At 43.5% G+C, this 16,785-nt stretch overlaps 1 protein-coding gene across 2 annotated transcripts; it reads right to left on the bottom strand.

Annotated features, from left to right (window-relative positions):
- Positions 1 to 523: 523 nt before the first annotated feature.
- On the bottom strand, positions 524 to 16,428 carry pign (phosphatidylinositol glycan anchor biosynthesis, class N). 2 transcript variants are annotated; one of them, XM_084475695.1, is made up of 30 exons: positions 16,336 to 16,428; positions 16,118 to 16,256; positions 15,265 to 15,530; positions 14,579 to 14,700; positions 12,538 to 12,636; positions 12,019 to 12,125; positions 11,579 to 11,703; positions 10,995 to 11,125; positions 10,568 to 10,687; positions 10,372 to 10,412; positions 10,209 to 10,268; positions 9,715 to 9,807; positions 9,240 to 9,295; positions 9,054 to 9,132; positions 8,722 to 8,904; positions 8,475 to 8,614; positions 8,117 to 8,216; positions 7,814 to 7,906; positions 7,124 to 7,215; positions 6,894 to 6,999; positions 5,485 to 5,593; positions 4,494 to 4,596; positions 4,055 to 4,157; positions 3,707 to 3,793; positions 3,338 to 3,393; positions 2,200 to 2,275; positions 1,861 to 1,934; positions 1,693 to 1,735; positions 1,208 to 1,260; positions 524 to 922 (listed from the first exon to the last, which is right to left on the bottom strand). In XM_084475695.1, exons 3-30 carry the CDS (start codon positions 15,489 to 15,491, stop codon positions 799 to 801), a joined length of 2,802 nt encoding a protein of 933 aa, XP_084331821.1. In that variant the 5' UTR covers positions 15,492 to 15,530; positions 16,118 to 16,256; positions 16,336 to 16,428; the 3' UTR covers positions 524 to 798. The 2 variants fall into 2 exon arrangements, with proteins under 2 accessions (XP_084331821.1, XP_084331820.1); XM_084475694.1 differs by having other exon boundaries at positions 16,118 to 16,390.
- Between the last annotated feature and the right edge of the window lie 357 nt (positions 16,429 to 16,785).

Here is a 16,785-nt window from a genome sequence, read left to right as displayed (position 1 = left end):
ATAACCCATGTGATGTTCAAGAAAGTATTTTTGAAACAAGATGTCTCACCTTCCTAGCAGAAATATATATATATATATATATAGTATTCTAAAGGATAAATTCCTTTAGTTGACAAATTAATCTTATTTTGTTTGATTTTGAAGGCTGAATAATACATTTGAGTTTTTTTGACAGAAAACATGTGACACATTTATTCATAAATGGCCAAGAGACTGGATGCTAGAGATTGTGAGTAAGTCTGCATCAGAGTTCCCTTAATTGGTCCTAAAAACATTTGACATGAGATTACACTGTAATCTGCCAGAGGAGTGCACCTGTACAATTCAATCACCTGGGTGCAGGCCCTTAAACTCTCCGGCAATGGTAATGTGAACCATTTCACTTTACATGCGACATGGTTGTCTAAAATTCTTAGGAGACAAGCCTCAGTGGACACAGTGGCAGTCGAAAAAACTTTTCTGGCCCAGTTGCTTTTCTTCAGACTTTATTAAAAAATATATTATTTTCATGGTGTTTTCCTGGTCAGCTGGGGAAACCCTTTACCTTAAATGATAGAAAAGCAGCTCAGGCAGTCGTCTATAAAACAAGTTACACACAAATGTACAAGTACGCCTAGTCATTCCAAAACCAGTGTTTCTCAGCACAGCCTCTAGAGAATACTATCGTTAAACATTTCTATACATAGTCACCCTTAAAGCACATGGGGACATCTATTCATTCTAGAAAACAGGAAAGTGTTTCCCTATTGTTACCGAACCATCATGATACAATACACTGTGGTCGCACACACACACATTTCAGGGGAAGTGGCTCTTTCGTCGGCGCCACACGGTCAGCTGGCGAGATGTGAGGATGTGCGTCACCACGCTGAGCAGCATCAGGAAGATGGTCATGGACATCACGATCACATAGTGGCTGATGCTACGACAGAAGAGGAAGCCACAGGAACACAGGCTAGTGAGACTGGGGCGTGTGTGTGCGAGAGTGTGCAAGCATGCGTGCGTGCGTGTGCGTGCGTGCGTGCGTGTGCATGCCTGCGTGCGTGCGTGCGTGGGCGAGTGTGTGCACGCACGCGCGTGTGTGTGTGCGTGCGTGCGTGCGTGCATTTGTGTGTGTTTGGGTGGGTAGGTAGGTAGTTGGGTGTGTGCGGGTTTACCTTTATGAAGAACCAATGCAAATAACACATAGACCAGAGCATTAATTTACCTCGTTCCGATGTCCAACCAGCTGCCATAGTCCTGGACCAGGAAGAAAAAGTGCTGGGGGGAGGGGGGTTGTTAGGAAAGAGGAAGGAAGAGGGGTTAGAGAGAAAAGGAGAGGATGTGGTTGTATCAAACAGCCAATCAAAAGCGCCATTTAAGGTCTGCCCCAAATTCATCTCTACATTCTGGGAAACTCCCTTGTTTTAGCATAAACGTTTTGTTGACAAGAAATGTCCTCCCCACCAGGTGGATATGGTGTTGCCTTTAAGTTGTTAGGGAGTGTCCATTCAATACGTATTACATAATCAGAATAGATTATATAGGATTAGATATAGGGCATTAGAAAACATTGAATAGCATTGCATGGAGTGAGGAGTTGCGGAGCACCCTGTTCTAAAGGCAAAAAAATGACATCAAAACACACAGACGGACAGACAGACAGACAGACAGGCAGGTACACATACTATTGGCCAAGAGGAAATGGCTTACCAGAGCCATCAAGTCAGAGATCACCAGCACGATGAGGAACAAGCTAGAGAACAGAGAGGGACACAGACACAGGAGTGTTGAATCAACGATGAGACGTTTACATCTAAACACCCGATAGGTGCACTCAAACACGCTGCACTTTTTAGGTTAAAGACGAGACAGGTTTACCTCCTGGACGAGAGCTGGGTGGTGACCTGAATGGTCTCAAACGTGCACATTACGATCACGAAGGGAATGATGACCTGCGATAAGAAAGGTTTTTCAGTTAGATCAGTAGTGCATCATAACCACAAGGCCATTTGTATGACAGGCAAGAGCCGGTTCAAGGGCAAATATAACTTGAAACTTCAACTATGTAGTATAGGGCTTGGAAAACCCTGTTAGTAAACAATCTTAATATGGCTAAAAAATTAACGGGTGTGAAAAGAGCTTGTGGATGTGTGTATGAATAGATGTGAGTGCGCGTGTGTGTGTGCGTGCGTGCATGTGTCTGTGTGTGTTTCACACCTTCCACATCATCAGCCCGCCCATGATGAAGGGGTTGAAGACCGTGAGGAAGCAATACACAGATGCCGGGTCAAAGCTGAGGACGGGCAGGAAGGAAATGACACCATCTTGTTATCTTACATTAATCGGGCAACACAAATGCTACAGCCTTGTTTTCTCATGAAAATGTCACACATGTGAGGCCGTCCAGGTATTCACTTTGGCGTTTCACAATGACTATCAGTCTGCTCTTGGCTGGTCAGCGATTGATTTCCAAATATGGCCGAGACCTTTATGTCGTCTCTAGCCAATCAGAGTAACGCTTTTTTATTAAGTATATTTATTTTATTCATTAAATATTTTATAGAAATTGCAGCTGGATACATATTGGTAAATTATTCTCTATTTGAACATTTTCTATAAGAAAATCTTGTGTATTTTTTTAAGGGGAAATTCAAAAGTTCTCAGTTGCAAAGTGTATTTTTAGAGAGAAATGCTGAATAAATGCATTATGTTTTCAAACAAAAACAACAAGTTTGAATAATCGTGATTTTCATAATCTAGCAGCCCTAAAAGATGCTGAAGGATTTGGGCTTTGAATTAGACTGGGTAGCCCCGGCCATTCTGCTGGCGATTTGAGTACGCCCTGCAGTAGTTTTGATACGTTTTTGCGGGAGCCAATCACCAAGCTGGCTTTTCCTCCTGGCGTGCTATTGGCTGGTTTAACACAATGACGACAGGGAAGTGACGGCAAGCAGCCAATTGCATGCAGAGTCAATTTAACTCGGTCCGTTGATCACGCCTCTTGTGCTGAAGAAAATGACAGCAGCTTCCCCAGACCAATGTGCAATCTACGATTGAGCTTGGTCTGGCAATGCCAAGGCTAGCTTTGAATGGGATCGAGGACAGACTGATCTGCAGAGAGAAATGTAAACTAGCGAGATTGGGATGGTCTCAGGCAACAGGTCTCTAGAGTGTGTAAAGACCTATTGAACCACTCACACACATATACTTTGAAATTCACACACCCACAAAGAGTATACCTTAACACACACACACACACACACACACACACACACACACACACACACACACACACACACACACACACACACACACACACACACACACACACACACACACACACACACACACCTACCTGTTAATTGAAGCTATGTTTCCAGTGCCAAAGAAAGCAGTAATTATAAAGAACACCTGAGGAACAGATGTAAGGTAAATAATAACTCAATATTCAATATTTTAACCAAACCATGTCAATGATTCTTTAGATTTGATGAGCCAAAACAGGACTAGCGGTCCTAACATGCCTCATGTACATACCATGGGTCAGCTTTTGGGCTACTGCCTCTTTTGGGCTAAACAAGGCACTGCCATCTGATGAATTAGAATGCATAAAACAGCATGCCCTATAGTACATTTATTACTCCATTGCAATATATTAAATATTGTCTTATTTTGCCTATTTTTAATAAAAAATTGTGACCGTAAACAATATGAATAAGGATACAAAGAAATAGGATCTTCTGATGTCATCCAACTTCAGTTGCCGTATCCTGGTGATGTCGATGTTGTCAGCGAAGTCCATCGTGGACAGCTGTCGAAGAACGAGAGCAGTGAATGGTACTTTCAGATGACATCACAGAGATGGCTAATATCTGGCATTGCTCCAGGGGATTTCCCTTCCCACATAAAACCCCTAGAACCAGTCATTTCAAAGGTTTGCTTGTTCTTCCTCTTTTGTGTTATACAACCGAACCACTGTCGTTGTTGAACCAGAAACATCCTGATCAGTAGACTTGGGTGTCTCTAGATTCTCTTCAGTATTTGACCTGAGGAGTATACAATGAGCTCCGACCTCCTGTCTGCTGGAGGTGCCCTTAGCCTGCATGGCCTCCTGTTCCATGTTGATCCACACAAACATCAGCCAGGACAGCATAGGAGGAAACAGGGCCTCCGACCTGTGACGACAACAACAACACACAGACACACACTGATCACCTTAAATACTTACACTGTGTGTGAGTGAGTGAGTGAGTGAGTGAGTGAGTGAGTGAGTGAGTGAGTGAGTGAGTGAGTGAGTGAGTGAGTGTGTGAGTGAGTGAGTGAGTGAGTGAGTGTGTGTATGTGTGTGAGTATGTGTGTGTTTGTGTGTGTGTTAGAGTGTGTGTGTGTGTGTGTGTGTGTTAGAGTATGTGTGTGTGTGTGTGTGTGTGTGTGTGTGTGTGTGTGTGTGTGTGTGTTAGAGTGTGTGTGCTAGAGTGAGTGTGCGTGCGCGTGCGCGCGTGTGGTCTCACCCCGTGCTGAGCAGCAGGAAGGTGGCGCTGAGGGAGAGGAACACACTGAGCAGGCGGTGGAAGAGACGGGTGGAACTCAGCAGGGGAACCACCATGGAGGAGCCTGGACACAGAGAGGGCCGGGGGTCAAAGGTCAGGAGGAGTAGGTGGAGGAGAAGTGTTTGTTTTTAGCCACTGACAGGCTAGGATTGTTATTATAACTGTCTGTAAACATAAACTAAACTTCAACGTGGGCGGGTTGTCATAGCACGCATGCGCGAAACTGCAGTTGTGTACTTATCCACGCGACACATGAACACACAGGGCGCGTCTCCACCTCTGTCACGGTCCACGGCGTGTTCTTGCGCACTGATCCTGCCATGTTCAACAATCAATCACTATTGTTGACTGAACGCTGATGCTAGTATTTGAAGATGCCGGGTGTCGGGTGTCAGGCTCGGACGTCGTGCTCATCATTATTCGTCCAGTGGCGTCACACAAAAGTATCAGATCAGCTCTCTTGGAACCTCGACGGAGGTGAGACAAAAAAATTGCCAGGTACCTAATTTTGGTGATCGAAACGCAAGAAAAGGCGGGCTAAGTCGAAGCGAGTTGAGCTGGTACTGTCGGTGGAAAAGGGGCATAAGGAGATGTCTTACTCTAAATGAACAAGAGTTGAGTTGTTGCAGGAAGAGAATAGTAGAATTGAGAGCTGGAGAAACTAGTGCCACCAAGTTGTTTACGGCAACAAAGATTCCAGAGTGAGACTCCTCCTTGAGCGAGACTTGGTTAGACCCAGTGACTAACTACAATAACAAATCAAGCTAAAGAAAAAGTTAGATTTCCTTACAGGGATCCATTCCATAACGTTGTCTCACACACACACACACACACACACACACACACACACACACACACACACACACACACACACACACACACACACACACACACACACACACACACACACACACACACACACACACACCCACCCACCCACCCACCCCCCTACCTAGCGTGGTCCAGCTGATGATCTGGTTGACGAGAGGCAGGCCTTGTTTCTGCTCCAGACTGCTATGTGTGAGCGTGGGCACGTACGCACACACTGCCACGTGAAGCATCTGGGAACAGAGATCAGAGTCAAGCGTGGAAAGGACAACCAAGCTGTCCCGTTGTTTGAAGTTAAAGGGGACATAGTATACCACCAGGTGTGAGTGTGATAAGCCATTACAAGCCGTTTTCACTCCAGGTGTGAGCTGAGTGTGTGTGCTAACACACTCACACCTGGATTACACACTCACACCTAATGGTATAACTGTACGTTCACACCACATGCGACGGGGCGACTCCATACAAAGTCAACGTAGAGACGCGTATCAGGCGACTTTTAATCGCTAGAAAAACCTGCGGCAAGATTTGACATGTGGCGCGGCACGAACGCCCTGGCATGGGCCAGCGCGTTCACCAGGATTTAGTAGCGCGACACGACGCGACACTTTCGCTCCAGTTGAAATATTTGAACTTTGCCGTGGCAGTCGCGTGATGACAGCCAATCAGTGTTCACTCCCTGAGTGACGAAAACATAACGTAACAGCCAATCAGCGTTCAACCGGCCGGGCCAACCATTCCATTCCCTGCAGTCCGAAGTGAACCGCAGCTTGGAGGAGAAAGTGATTGTTGCCATTTGCGACTCCCAGAGCTCTATATATAATATTATATGTTATTATATAATATAATATATAAATATCTATATAATATAATATATAATATCACGGCCAAAAGCTGTGTGCGCCTACGGATGATATTATGAATAGACTGCATCGGCTTCTCCGACGCTTCTCCGTCTCTGGTACTTCCACAACAACTCAACTTCCTCATACAAGCGTGACTAAATTTGCCTGACAAAACTTGCACAAATCATATACGTCAATCATATACATATATAGCGATGGATTATGACTTGTCACGCGACCAAACTCATGTGACACTGCGACCAGGCAAACGATGGTTCCACCAAACGGTGGCATTTGGTGTGAAAGTACAGTAATATTCACCTATTATGTATGGCAATATTTTGTGTGTACCACAATTTTAAAAGAGAGATATTGATTATAACGTTATTGGCTTTTAATCAATTTAAAATCTGCAACAATTTCAATATTCTTTCGCAATGCTTTGAGCTCCATCTGGTTGGCCTGCTTGGTGTTTTGTGTTGTCAAGGAAACATCTGGTTGATAGTATTGGACTGTTGCTTTTAATGTCAGAATTGTAGGGCATTGATTTGGAACTGATAAAAGGCACAGGTGTCCCGTTATTGAAGAATAATGACCAATCAGGATCAGGTGTTTAACAATGTGGTGGTATGAACACACTTCATAAAAAACACATAAACATACACGCAGAAACTCAAGCATACAATACCTGGGCGTAGAACTGCTGTTTGTCACCGAGGTGCAGCGGTGCCCGTCGCCGTGCCGACCACAGATAGCAGGCCGAGGTGAAGAGGGTGAGCACACCTGCACAGGTGCTGAAAACAAAAACCATGTATGGAGCTGTACTTAAGCGAACTCAGTCGAAATAGGTTGACACTGGACGGAAGGCAACGCGACGCGTGAGAGACAGGAAGTGATCCCGGTGGGTTGAAGACTCACACAAAGTGCACGTTGGCCTCACGGCCCACCACCGGCATGAGGGGGAAGGTGGACAGACAGATGCAGCCCAGCGTCCAGCTCACTGAGTGGAACTAGAACCACACACAAGGACTGGTCAGGAGCACATACAACCAAGGCCTTTCTGGCCTTACTTTAGTGTCACTCTAAACGTCGTGGATGATTACAGAAAAACCAAGACACTGGGAATAACTCCAATCTGGGAATAAAAACCAAGGATATTTCCAGAAATAAAAACCTAGGGAAAATTTGTGCTGTGCCCTCATGAATTGCACAAGGGCGATTAGCAAAAGTAGGGCAGAGGTTTTTAAATACTAAGAGTAGAAGAAAAATAAGGCAATTTCATTTTTAATTACAGTGAGGGTAGTGTAGCTAGCCTTCATATGATTATAACTGGTTTCCTTTTTGGAGATGTTATAATTCAATTAAAGTGTCAACCATTACTGGCAATTAGTTTGAGCAAATTGCCACTTGTCTTTTACTAGATGACAGAAAGGACACATTTTAATATTCAAGTTTAAATTAGTTGTATTTTTAATTAGTTTTACTTGTTATCAATAATTCATTGTTTGACTGATTAAAACTGCAATGAATAATTAACTGATTATGAATCAGTTAGGAGCCATATAACACTATAACCTCTTTTGGTTCTTGAACATGTATGTGCTGTACCTTTGCCTGGCTGTAGAGTCCCGTCAGAATTGGCCAGAGAGAGAGCGCTGCCAGACCCACCGTCAGCATAGCGCGATGGAAGAAACTCACCACCTGGGGGCAGCAAAGACAACACTTTAAATCCATAGGACCAAAAGCACAGTTAATCCATACCTTAACAATCAAATGTTCAAGTTAGCAAATACGTCAATGAATCACAGATCAATGTTTGAACACAAACACAAGAAATGATCTATATATTTATAGATTTTTCCTGTGGGATGTCTTCGAGGAAGCCTGGTTGTAGTACAGCTGTGTCATTACCAGCAGCTCAATGCCAAAGGCGATCAGCAGAAAGTAGCCCAGACACTTCCACAGAGGCAGCGAGGGCACAGAGCGAACCAGATCCATTAGAGTTCCACACCTGAAAAAACAACAACAACAACACAATTCTGATGGAGAAACCTAATTTCACCCATTCATCCAGGCGAGTAGGCAGTGAGGTGTGAATGGATGAAACGCTTCATCTCATTTTTATCACACTGAAAGCCTGACTGGACAAAGCCTTGATTGTTGCTTTGATCTTTTGAGAATGGGCAATGAAAATGTATTAGTGTGTGTGTGGGTAATACACACTTCATAGCGCTTGTATGCAAATTTGTGTTTGTGTGTTTTTACTCACTCTTTGAGGACTGAGTACCAAATGGGGACTGGCAGCAGACAGTAGATGTAGTATGTTAGGGGACTCTTTTGGATCACCAGGAACACTGAAATCACCACGGTGACGCACACACACAGCCTTGTTAGGGTCTGGCTCGGAATCTACACACACACACACACGCACAAATTAAGCACATAAACAGAATGCAGCTGGCCAAGTACATTATTTTATTCAATTTGATTGAGGGTGTGCGCGCGTGTGTGTGTACCATGTTTGCAAGGCCTGGTGGCCTCCTCAGGCTGGCGTGGGTCTTGAGGATCAGAAGGACTACATATGAGGTCCAGCCTACAAATCCCAGCACCACACTACAGCCGAGGAAGAACCTGTCGTAGGTGTGGTAGTAGACAAGGCCCTCCAGGGCTTCGCTTATCGTAGACTTGCACAGCGTGATCTGAGGAGAGAGTTCAATATATTCCATTTATGAGGCAATTGTCAGCCTATATGTCTAATGATAGGCCTGTGGAAATGTAAAGATGTCCTTTCCTATTATTCTACAATAATTCGTTTTTTTTATTGTATTTTCTTAAACAAATAACTCACTGCGTCCTCATATTTCTCCAGCTGAATCAGTATTTTGATCTGTCTGATGAGCTCTCCTTGATGTGTCTCACTCAGCTGTCTGGGGGAGACAAGAAAAACTAAAACAACAAAACTGGGTCCAAGGTTTTGATTGTAACATTTCAAAAAAGTGTAAAGCCCTTAAAATACAGTGAAGAATATACTTACTGGAATGGGGTGAAGAGGAAAGACAACGTGGTCTCCTTCTTTTGAGTCATTTTCACCTGGAGGAACACACGATTTTAACACATTTGTCAGCTTTTATAAACAAAGGAATTTTTTAACATAAACATAGGAATTATCAGTGCTCATCTACAGTTTTCTGTATATTAAAGGAGAACCCAACCCCCTGATTCCACCTTGAATTCAGGTTTACAGGTTCTTTACATTGTGGGGTGGGGCTGCAGGCTCCCCTGTACACTCCCCTTCAATCACTTTCAATGAGCGGAGGACAGGTGTGTCGCATCAACACTTAATCAGCAGGCACCAGTTAAGCATATAAGTCAAAAAGCATGCAGAATTAAAACATAGCAATAGCAAACAATAGCTTGTATTTGACCCAGAGAGGGAGTCGGCTAATGCTAAACCAATGTTCTACTTGTGACCGGATGGGTTGTTTCAGTATGCACTCATTCAGTTGTACCTTGAATTGTTCCAGCATCTGCATGGCATTGGTGTACATGCTCTCTGCCTTGAATCGCCCACTGTTGTCCAGGTACAACAGAGGCAACATACCCTTGAGGGACAAAGGACACAATATTCAAATACTTAAATTTATTTTAAAGTTTTATAGTGTACTTCTGTGGCCACTGCAGGCCACTTTTAGAAACGTGCCAGTGTTTTCTGGGAATAAATGGCATGACTCTTTGGAAAATAAAGAGGTTTGGATAACTTTGGATAGCTCTATGGAAATGTGGCTGTCTAAAGTATTTGTGACTGGGTATGTTTTTGTTAGCAAAAATATAATTATTAATATAAAAGCAATAATTTTTCTTCCATGAACACAAACAGGAAGAAAAGTAAAGTATTAGAACTTTAAATACTGCAATGAACAGAATAATGGTAACAGGTAATATGCAATGCAGCATGATGACATAACATATCTAACAAATTTGAATTCATCGACTTTTGACTAACCACAGAGTTGAGGGGAAACGGCACTCCGATCAGTGACGCCATGAGGGGGGCAATGTCCGCCTGCAAAGACAGGATAGAAAAATCATTTGATCATTGATTTTATCATACGGGCAAATGTTTGTCGGATGTGAGATCATCAAAAAGCGCTCATCAGGTGGCTCACCTGATTGACATCCACCCTGCGAAACTTCTCGAGATTCCAATCTTTGTCAATAACAAAAAACAGATCCACATGTATTAAAAAGGTGATAACTTCTAATGGATGGAAATTGTATGTCCATACCATGATTCAGTGCAGTGCAGCTCAGCCTTGTCAGAGGTTTCTAAATTCAGCATGAGATAAAGTGTTGGCCTGGTACCTTGCTGGTATCCATCGGTGTACTGCTGGGGCTCTGAGGGGCTCTGAGCGGCCTGGACACCCGCCCCCCACACCACCAGAGGAGTGAGGGTCTCAGAGGCATGGCCTGCACCGTGGGAACCTAGATGCGCATGCACACACACACACACACACACACACACACACACACACACACACACACACACACACACACACACACACACACACACACACACACACACACACACACACACAATTTGAAAAGACTACATCCATAACTACAAAACACCAACATTGTTATTGTAATGTGATGTGACAGCCATTATAGCTTTATAATACCATGCTAATTTCATCATAACAATATTATAATAACATTGTAAATGAAATAAAACATACCCTTATATATATATATACAATTGAAACCAATGGAAGGGCTGGGTCTTTCTTACCCCAGTTGGTCATTCCATGGTCTGAGGTGAACACGTAGGCGGTCCTGCCATCGTGATGGTAGAAGTCCTCTATGACAGAGACCAGTTCTGCTACACCTGAGTCCACCAGTGCTATGTTCTCCTGGTACTCCCTGGGCCCAGCGACACAGCCACACAAAACAACACAAAGTACACTGATTCAGGATCAAGCTGGTGCAATATGAGATTTGTGTGGAAAACAAGATTGAGCTACTAGACGTAGCTTGCTAATACCAGTATGACAGTCATGTTTGTTTATTGATCTCTTTATTATAAAAAACTAAATAATGCAATTCTACACATATTTTAGATGAAATTATTTAATTATATCGATTTAATATTCTTAATTTTCAATGATGGTACCGTTTTTGGATTTGTCTCAAATTTTTCATTGCACCAAAACCAAGACAAATACCTTGTTTCGGCAACACATCAGAATCACATTCTGAACCATACAACTCAGTGAAACAATCAAAAGTGGAAAAGAAAACCAACCAAAAGAACGACTGAATCTAAAGCAGATCCATCTGTAGGTTGGGCTCCATTCCCAGGGGTCTACTACTCACCGTGACAGGGGCCGGTGCGCGTGGCCATTGGTGTCGATGCCAAGCAGGTGGAGGAAGAAGACGTTCTGATCCTCCAGCAGAATGTCCTTCAGGCTGGAGTTGGACCTGGCCGACTGGAAAAACGCCTGGCGGAGGAGAAAAGGGATTACAGAGGATACATGCGACTTTTGACAATAAATATCATTTGTTTGTCGTTTGTTTGGTGATTTGTTGATTCTTTGTGTGTTGATTGTTCATTACAATAGTATATGTTTACTATATACTATACTATTATACTACTATACTACTATACTAATACTCTTTTTGTACTCTGTTTATCTTAACTTTGGCTGTCATACTTCTATGTGCTCTAGCGCCCCAATTCCCCCCCTGGTTGGTGGATCATAAAGTTGTATCCGTCTATATAGCAGGCTATCTTTAAACAGGGAGGCGGCGTTCACCTTGACTTGCGTGAACACCCAGGTGTCGAGTCTGGAGGCATCGGTGGAGGCAAAGTCCTCCTCCGCAGCCGGGTAGGTGTGGGTGTACACGTGATCCCCGCTGGCACCTGGCGTATCCAGGAGAGTGCGGTCGGCAGGGTGAGACCAGAGCGCAGTCAGCAGGACAGCGGGAGAGCAGGGAGGCAGGAAGGACAGGTTAAGAATAGCCCAGTCGTATTCATTTGGTGGGAAAGATGAATGTGCTGTGAAATATATACAGTGTATTTGAGATTGCATGCAACTCCGCTTTTGCTCATCTCAATGCATTGATACCCTGAGATCATCTATTCATCAATATGTTTAATCATCTTATTTCATCCGTGTGTGTGTGTGCCCAAACAAAATTAGGCTATGGAACATGGAGGTTGTATCTATGGACCGTTTTTTTTGGGGGGGATGCATTATGCATATGCATGTGCGTCCGTGCATCGTTGTGCGTGTGTGCGTGCGTGCATGAGTGTGCAGGCAATGCATGTGTACCTTTAGCAAACATTGGCAGGATATCCGGGCTGCCCCAGCTCCAGGTGTGTCTGCTCTCATTGAAGACAGAGTCAAACTCCACAGGATTCTCCTTCCAGCCTACAAACACACAATCATATTGGTTATACCAGGGGCAGAGCCCTAGAGAGAGAGAGTTGCGTACTCTCCGTTCACTCCATCAGGCCAATTACTTTACAGCAATGGTGGATCAAGGAAACACTCAACTGTGCCATGTAGTGGGAGCTTGTAGAAGCAAAGAAGCAGTGTTTTTACCTCTTATCACATTGTAGTTTAGTTTGCAATATATGTTACAGTATCTAATTTCAGCTCATTTCTAAAGTTAGTAGATTTTAACTTTTAACAATTTTAAGTTTAACTACTTTCAAGATCTCCTTTATCCCCACCTCAATTGGCATGCAAAAATAATGATTATCTCAATAATTCACATTATCGATTGCACTTTTGTGCTGGTTGATGTCAATTGTTGTCTTTATGGCCATCAGAAACGATTGTAAAAACAATAAAGTTTTCTAATCTATTTTCTTCTCATCAGACATACATACACACACGCATAGACACAGGTACACACACGATATGAATGATGTTATAAAATATGATAAACATCTTAAAGGTGACATTATACCACCAGGTGTAAGTGTGATTAGACATTACAAGCCTTTTTGGAAATCTGCCTCTTCTGACACCACAAGTGGGCGTGTCCAACTAGATGTACGCTGGATAGATCAATCTATCAGCCTACCCAGTGGACTGAAGCAAACGTTGCTCATCTATCCGTCATACATCTAGGTGAACACACCCTCTTGTGATGTCAAAAGAGGCAGATTTTCAAAACGGCTAGTAACGGCAAATCACACTTACACCTGGTGGTATAATATGTCACCTTTAAACGTCATTTTTCACAACCACGATGCTATTCTATGCTCCATCTTACCAACATAAACACTAAATACATGTAAATGTACTGAGTCAGTACGTTTACATGCACAGCCTAATCCGATTAAAGCCATAGTTTGACTATGCTCAACAATTGGACTACTTGTAATTGTCCGGTTATACATGGAGGTGAGTAAATCGATTCATTGGCCGAAGCATGTCATGCCCCGGTACGATAGGTGGCGCTGTACCCATTTCAGTTTGTGGTAATAGAGCCACCGGCTGACCTCTTTACGTCACCAGCAACAACAAACTCAGGCTGCATTCGAGAAAGATGTTTTCAGCTGACAGCTGTCACTTCACTTCGGGTCCATGTCACCTCAAAATAAATGTTTTTTTCTTCCGACATGTTTACAATCTTTTTTCATTCATTGCACCGCGGCCGAAACTGACGGGGATATTCTCTGATATTATGAAGCTTAAAGACTGCGTCGGGTCTCCGACTTCCACAACAAGTAAAGACGCCTAGTGGGGGGTTATCTCGCCCATGGGGGAGAAGGAATTTGGGGGAAAGGAACTTTGGCTTTGACTCTCTGAAGTCCACATTGAACTGAACATGGAGGAGAAAGGGATTGTTGTCATATGCGGGCTCTGCCGCATAGGTGATCCAAAAGCTGGTCAGAACAATGGGATGTCAGAGCGGAGGGTTTATTATTTTTTTAAATAAAGAGATGTCGGACTTGTGGGCTGTAGGACCGATGGGAATTTTTCGGGTTACTGAGAGGTCGGAACAATGGAGCGTCTGAGAAATTACATGGACCCGAAGTGAATTGACAGCTGTCTACTGAAAACATCTTTCTCCCGCCGGAGCAGCCCCTCCCCCGCCCGTCCGTGTATAGCATTCCCCCAATTCCATCTCCCCCATGGGCGAGATAATCCCCACTATAAGTCTTTACTTGTTGTAGAAGTATCAGAGAGTCTGATAACCCGACACAGTCTTTGTGTCGGGTTTGACTATGAGAAACCCAATTCAAGGAGTGTATACATGGTGTATACATGCATCTTAATCATCCAATCATAATAATTTGACTTTTCTTGAGTGTCATGTAAACGCACTGACTCACCCATGCATAGCGCATGTACCCACCCTTAGCGACTGCGCTGACGTCCTCGTAGAAGCCAGCGATGAGGGCCACGTGGCCTGGCCGGGACTCGGTGGGCACGTGTGTGTGGGACACACCCCAGGTTCCCCGATCCTCCATCACACTTCTGTTATGGACACATAAGGAACATACAAATATGATCATATAGATGTAATACAGCAGGGACTAAACTACAGCAACAGACGCATGTGACACATATGTGTGACATATATACACATGTTATATGTAACAAGTTCACATCAGGCAAACACAGTTGACACATTTAGGCAAACGCAGAACTGAGTGAACACATATACAGTACATGCACGTTGAATGAAGGACCTAATATTACAGTATATATAAACTTGATGAATACAATGTTATGTATGTCTGTTCCAAAACGAGGGTATTTATTCTGTAATGCAAAGGCAGTAATATATGATAATCTAAATAGATAACGTCAAACTGTTAAGGGCTGAATGTTAAACCCTAACTTCTTATTTGGGATTCATAAAGAAAACTATCTTATTTTACCATCCTTTATCAGATAGTATGTTTTGTTGATACCCCTCTTCTGATATCAGGCTGGGCAAAAAAAATACTGACTTTGAAAACCTTCAGCCCTTCAACAACCCTGGCCTCAATTGCTGGAATTCATTAATATCTCTCAGGGGGCGGTGGATCCTCTCACCTCAGGTAGGGCGCTCTGGATGAGCCGTTGGGGAGCAGAGAGAAGAGGCTGTCCGCCCTGAGACCGTCGGCTACCAGTAGCACGATCCTGGAGGCAGGGGGCGCCAGCGAGACCGTCTGGGGCGTCATGCCGTGCACCAGCGGAGAGGTGAAGTAGATGTCAAAGATGGACACGAAGAATACCACATGGACCGCCAGCCCCACCAGGAAGAAGGTGACCACCCGCATGGTGAACGGAGGGTGATGTGGTCAGGAGCAGCCGCTGTCCTGGAAGATGGGGTGGGATGGACGGTGGTCATGGTGGAAGGAACAGTAATATGCAATACTTTATTTCATGAGCCAAAAATGCCATGGACTTGAAATTGCTATTTGAATGAATACATGAATGCGAAGCCGAGGGAGAGCATGCACGGTACATTGTGAGAGAAGGGGAAAGAGGATTAACCAGAAGAACATGCTGTTTATGTGTAGTGACAGGCACGTGCACAGGAGATGGCAACAGTAGCCCAAACCACTGTCCCTTTGGCTTGCCCCCATTGGCTTAAGTGCCCGGCTGGCCAAAAAAAAAAAAATATATATATAGGCCTATATATTTTTTCTTTTATATTTAAATATGTTTTTAATTTGTAGTTTTTACTACTGCAGATGCTGTGTATCAACATCATTCCAAATATTTCAGATCAAACTGAATCGTTCATTATTATAACGAAATATTGCTGGTTGATTAATCTGCATGTCAACAGGGGAGGGGGGAACATACTCCACAATAAATCCGATAGTTAAAAAAATTGTGAATCTATTCCAATTATATCAATCGTATACAATATACTATTCGTGTTCCTAGACAGCCTTACCTTTTTCCAAATCCGTCTTTAGTGGAGAACTCTAATATTTGATGCGTTACTATCTCATCCCGAATGAATGAAGCGGCGATTCAAGTATCTTCTTTTCCAATACAAACCCTTGTTAGTGGCTCCATCTCATAGGCTGATTCTAGTTGAGCAAATAATCAAATCAAATTCACGAGCCTAGTATAAACTCAGTGACATCCGAGAGAGCTAAAGGCTCCTACCTACGTACTTAGGCAAAACCTGTCGTACTGTCTTCTAAGAAGATTAGAGAAACAAAGTCAGACACTGCAAGTATCCACTTCCTTGTTGTGAGTGTCATGCTCGGCGATGGACTGCTTTTTCCCTCGCTGCACGCTGGGTATTGTAGTTCCAATATTAGATTCCTGGATAGCTACAAACACCATCGATAAAAAATATATAAAAATGTAATTTATGTTAATAATTAACTGTATACTGTTTTCAAATTAAAACTAATTGATATTAAAAAAAGGACGTGTATTGTGTAGCTTTATCAGCTGTGGAATATGACCTTCCCTGTTTTCTTTCCGTCTGTCCAGCATCCTATCAAACCCTGGCATTGTTATCAAGAGGCGGGCTTTGGGATGAGGTTCTCTATCTCGACCACTCACAACCCGTCTCTCCCCTGTCAACGCTAGCCATCCTGCTAGCTA

This window comes from Micromesistius poutassou, assembly GCF_964030765.1.
Source record: "Micromesistius poutassou genome assembly, chromosome: 11".
Taxonomy (NCBI): Eukaryota; Metazoa; Chordata; class Actinopteri; order Gadiformes; family Gadidae; genus Micromesistius; species Micromesistius poutassou.
Note: the sequence above shows the minus strand (reverse complement) of the source record. Positions and strands in the feature narration are given on the sequence as shown.

Bases quoted from the DNA above. Each gene is read 5' to 3' on its own strand.
- pign (XM_084475695.1), bottom strand. From the start codon at position 15,491: ATGCGGGTGGTCACCTTCTTCCTGGTGGGGCTGGCGGTCCATGTGGTA. The intron at 10,269-10,371 runs GTGAGCCACCTG...CTGTCTTTGCAG, and splicing joins GCAGGGTGGATGTCAATCAG to GCGGACATTGCCCCCCTCAT. The intron at 7,907-8,116 runs GTAATGACACAG...TGCTGCCCCCAG, and splicing joins CCTTTGGCATTGAGCTGCTG to GTGGTGAGTTTCTTCCATCG.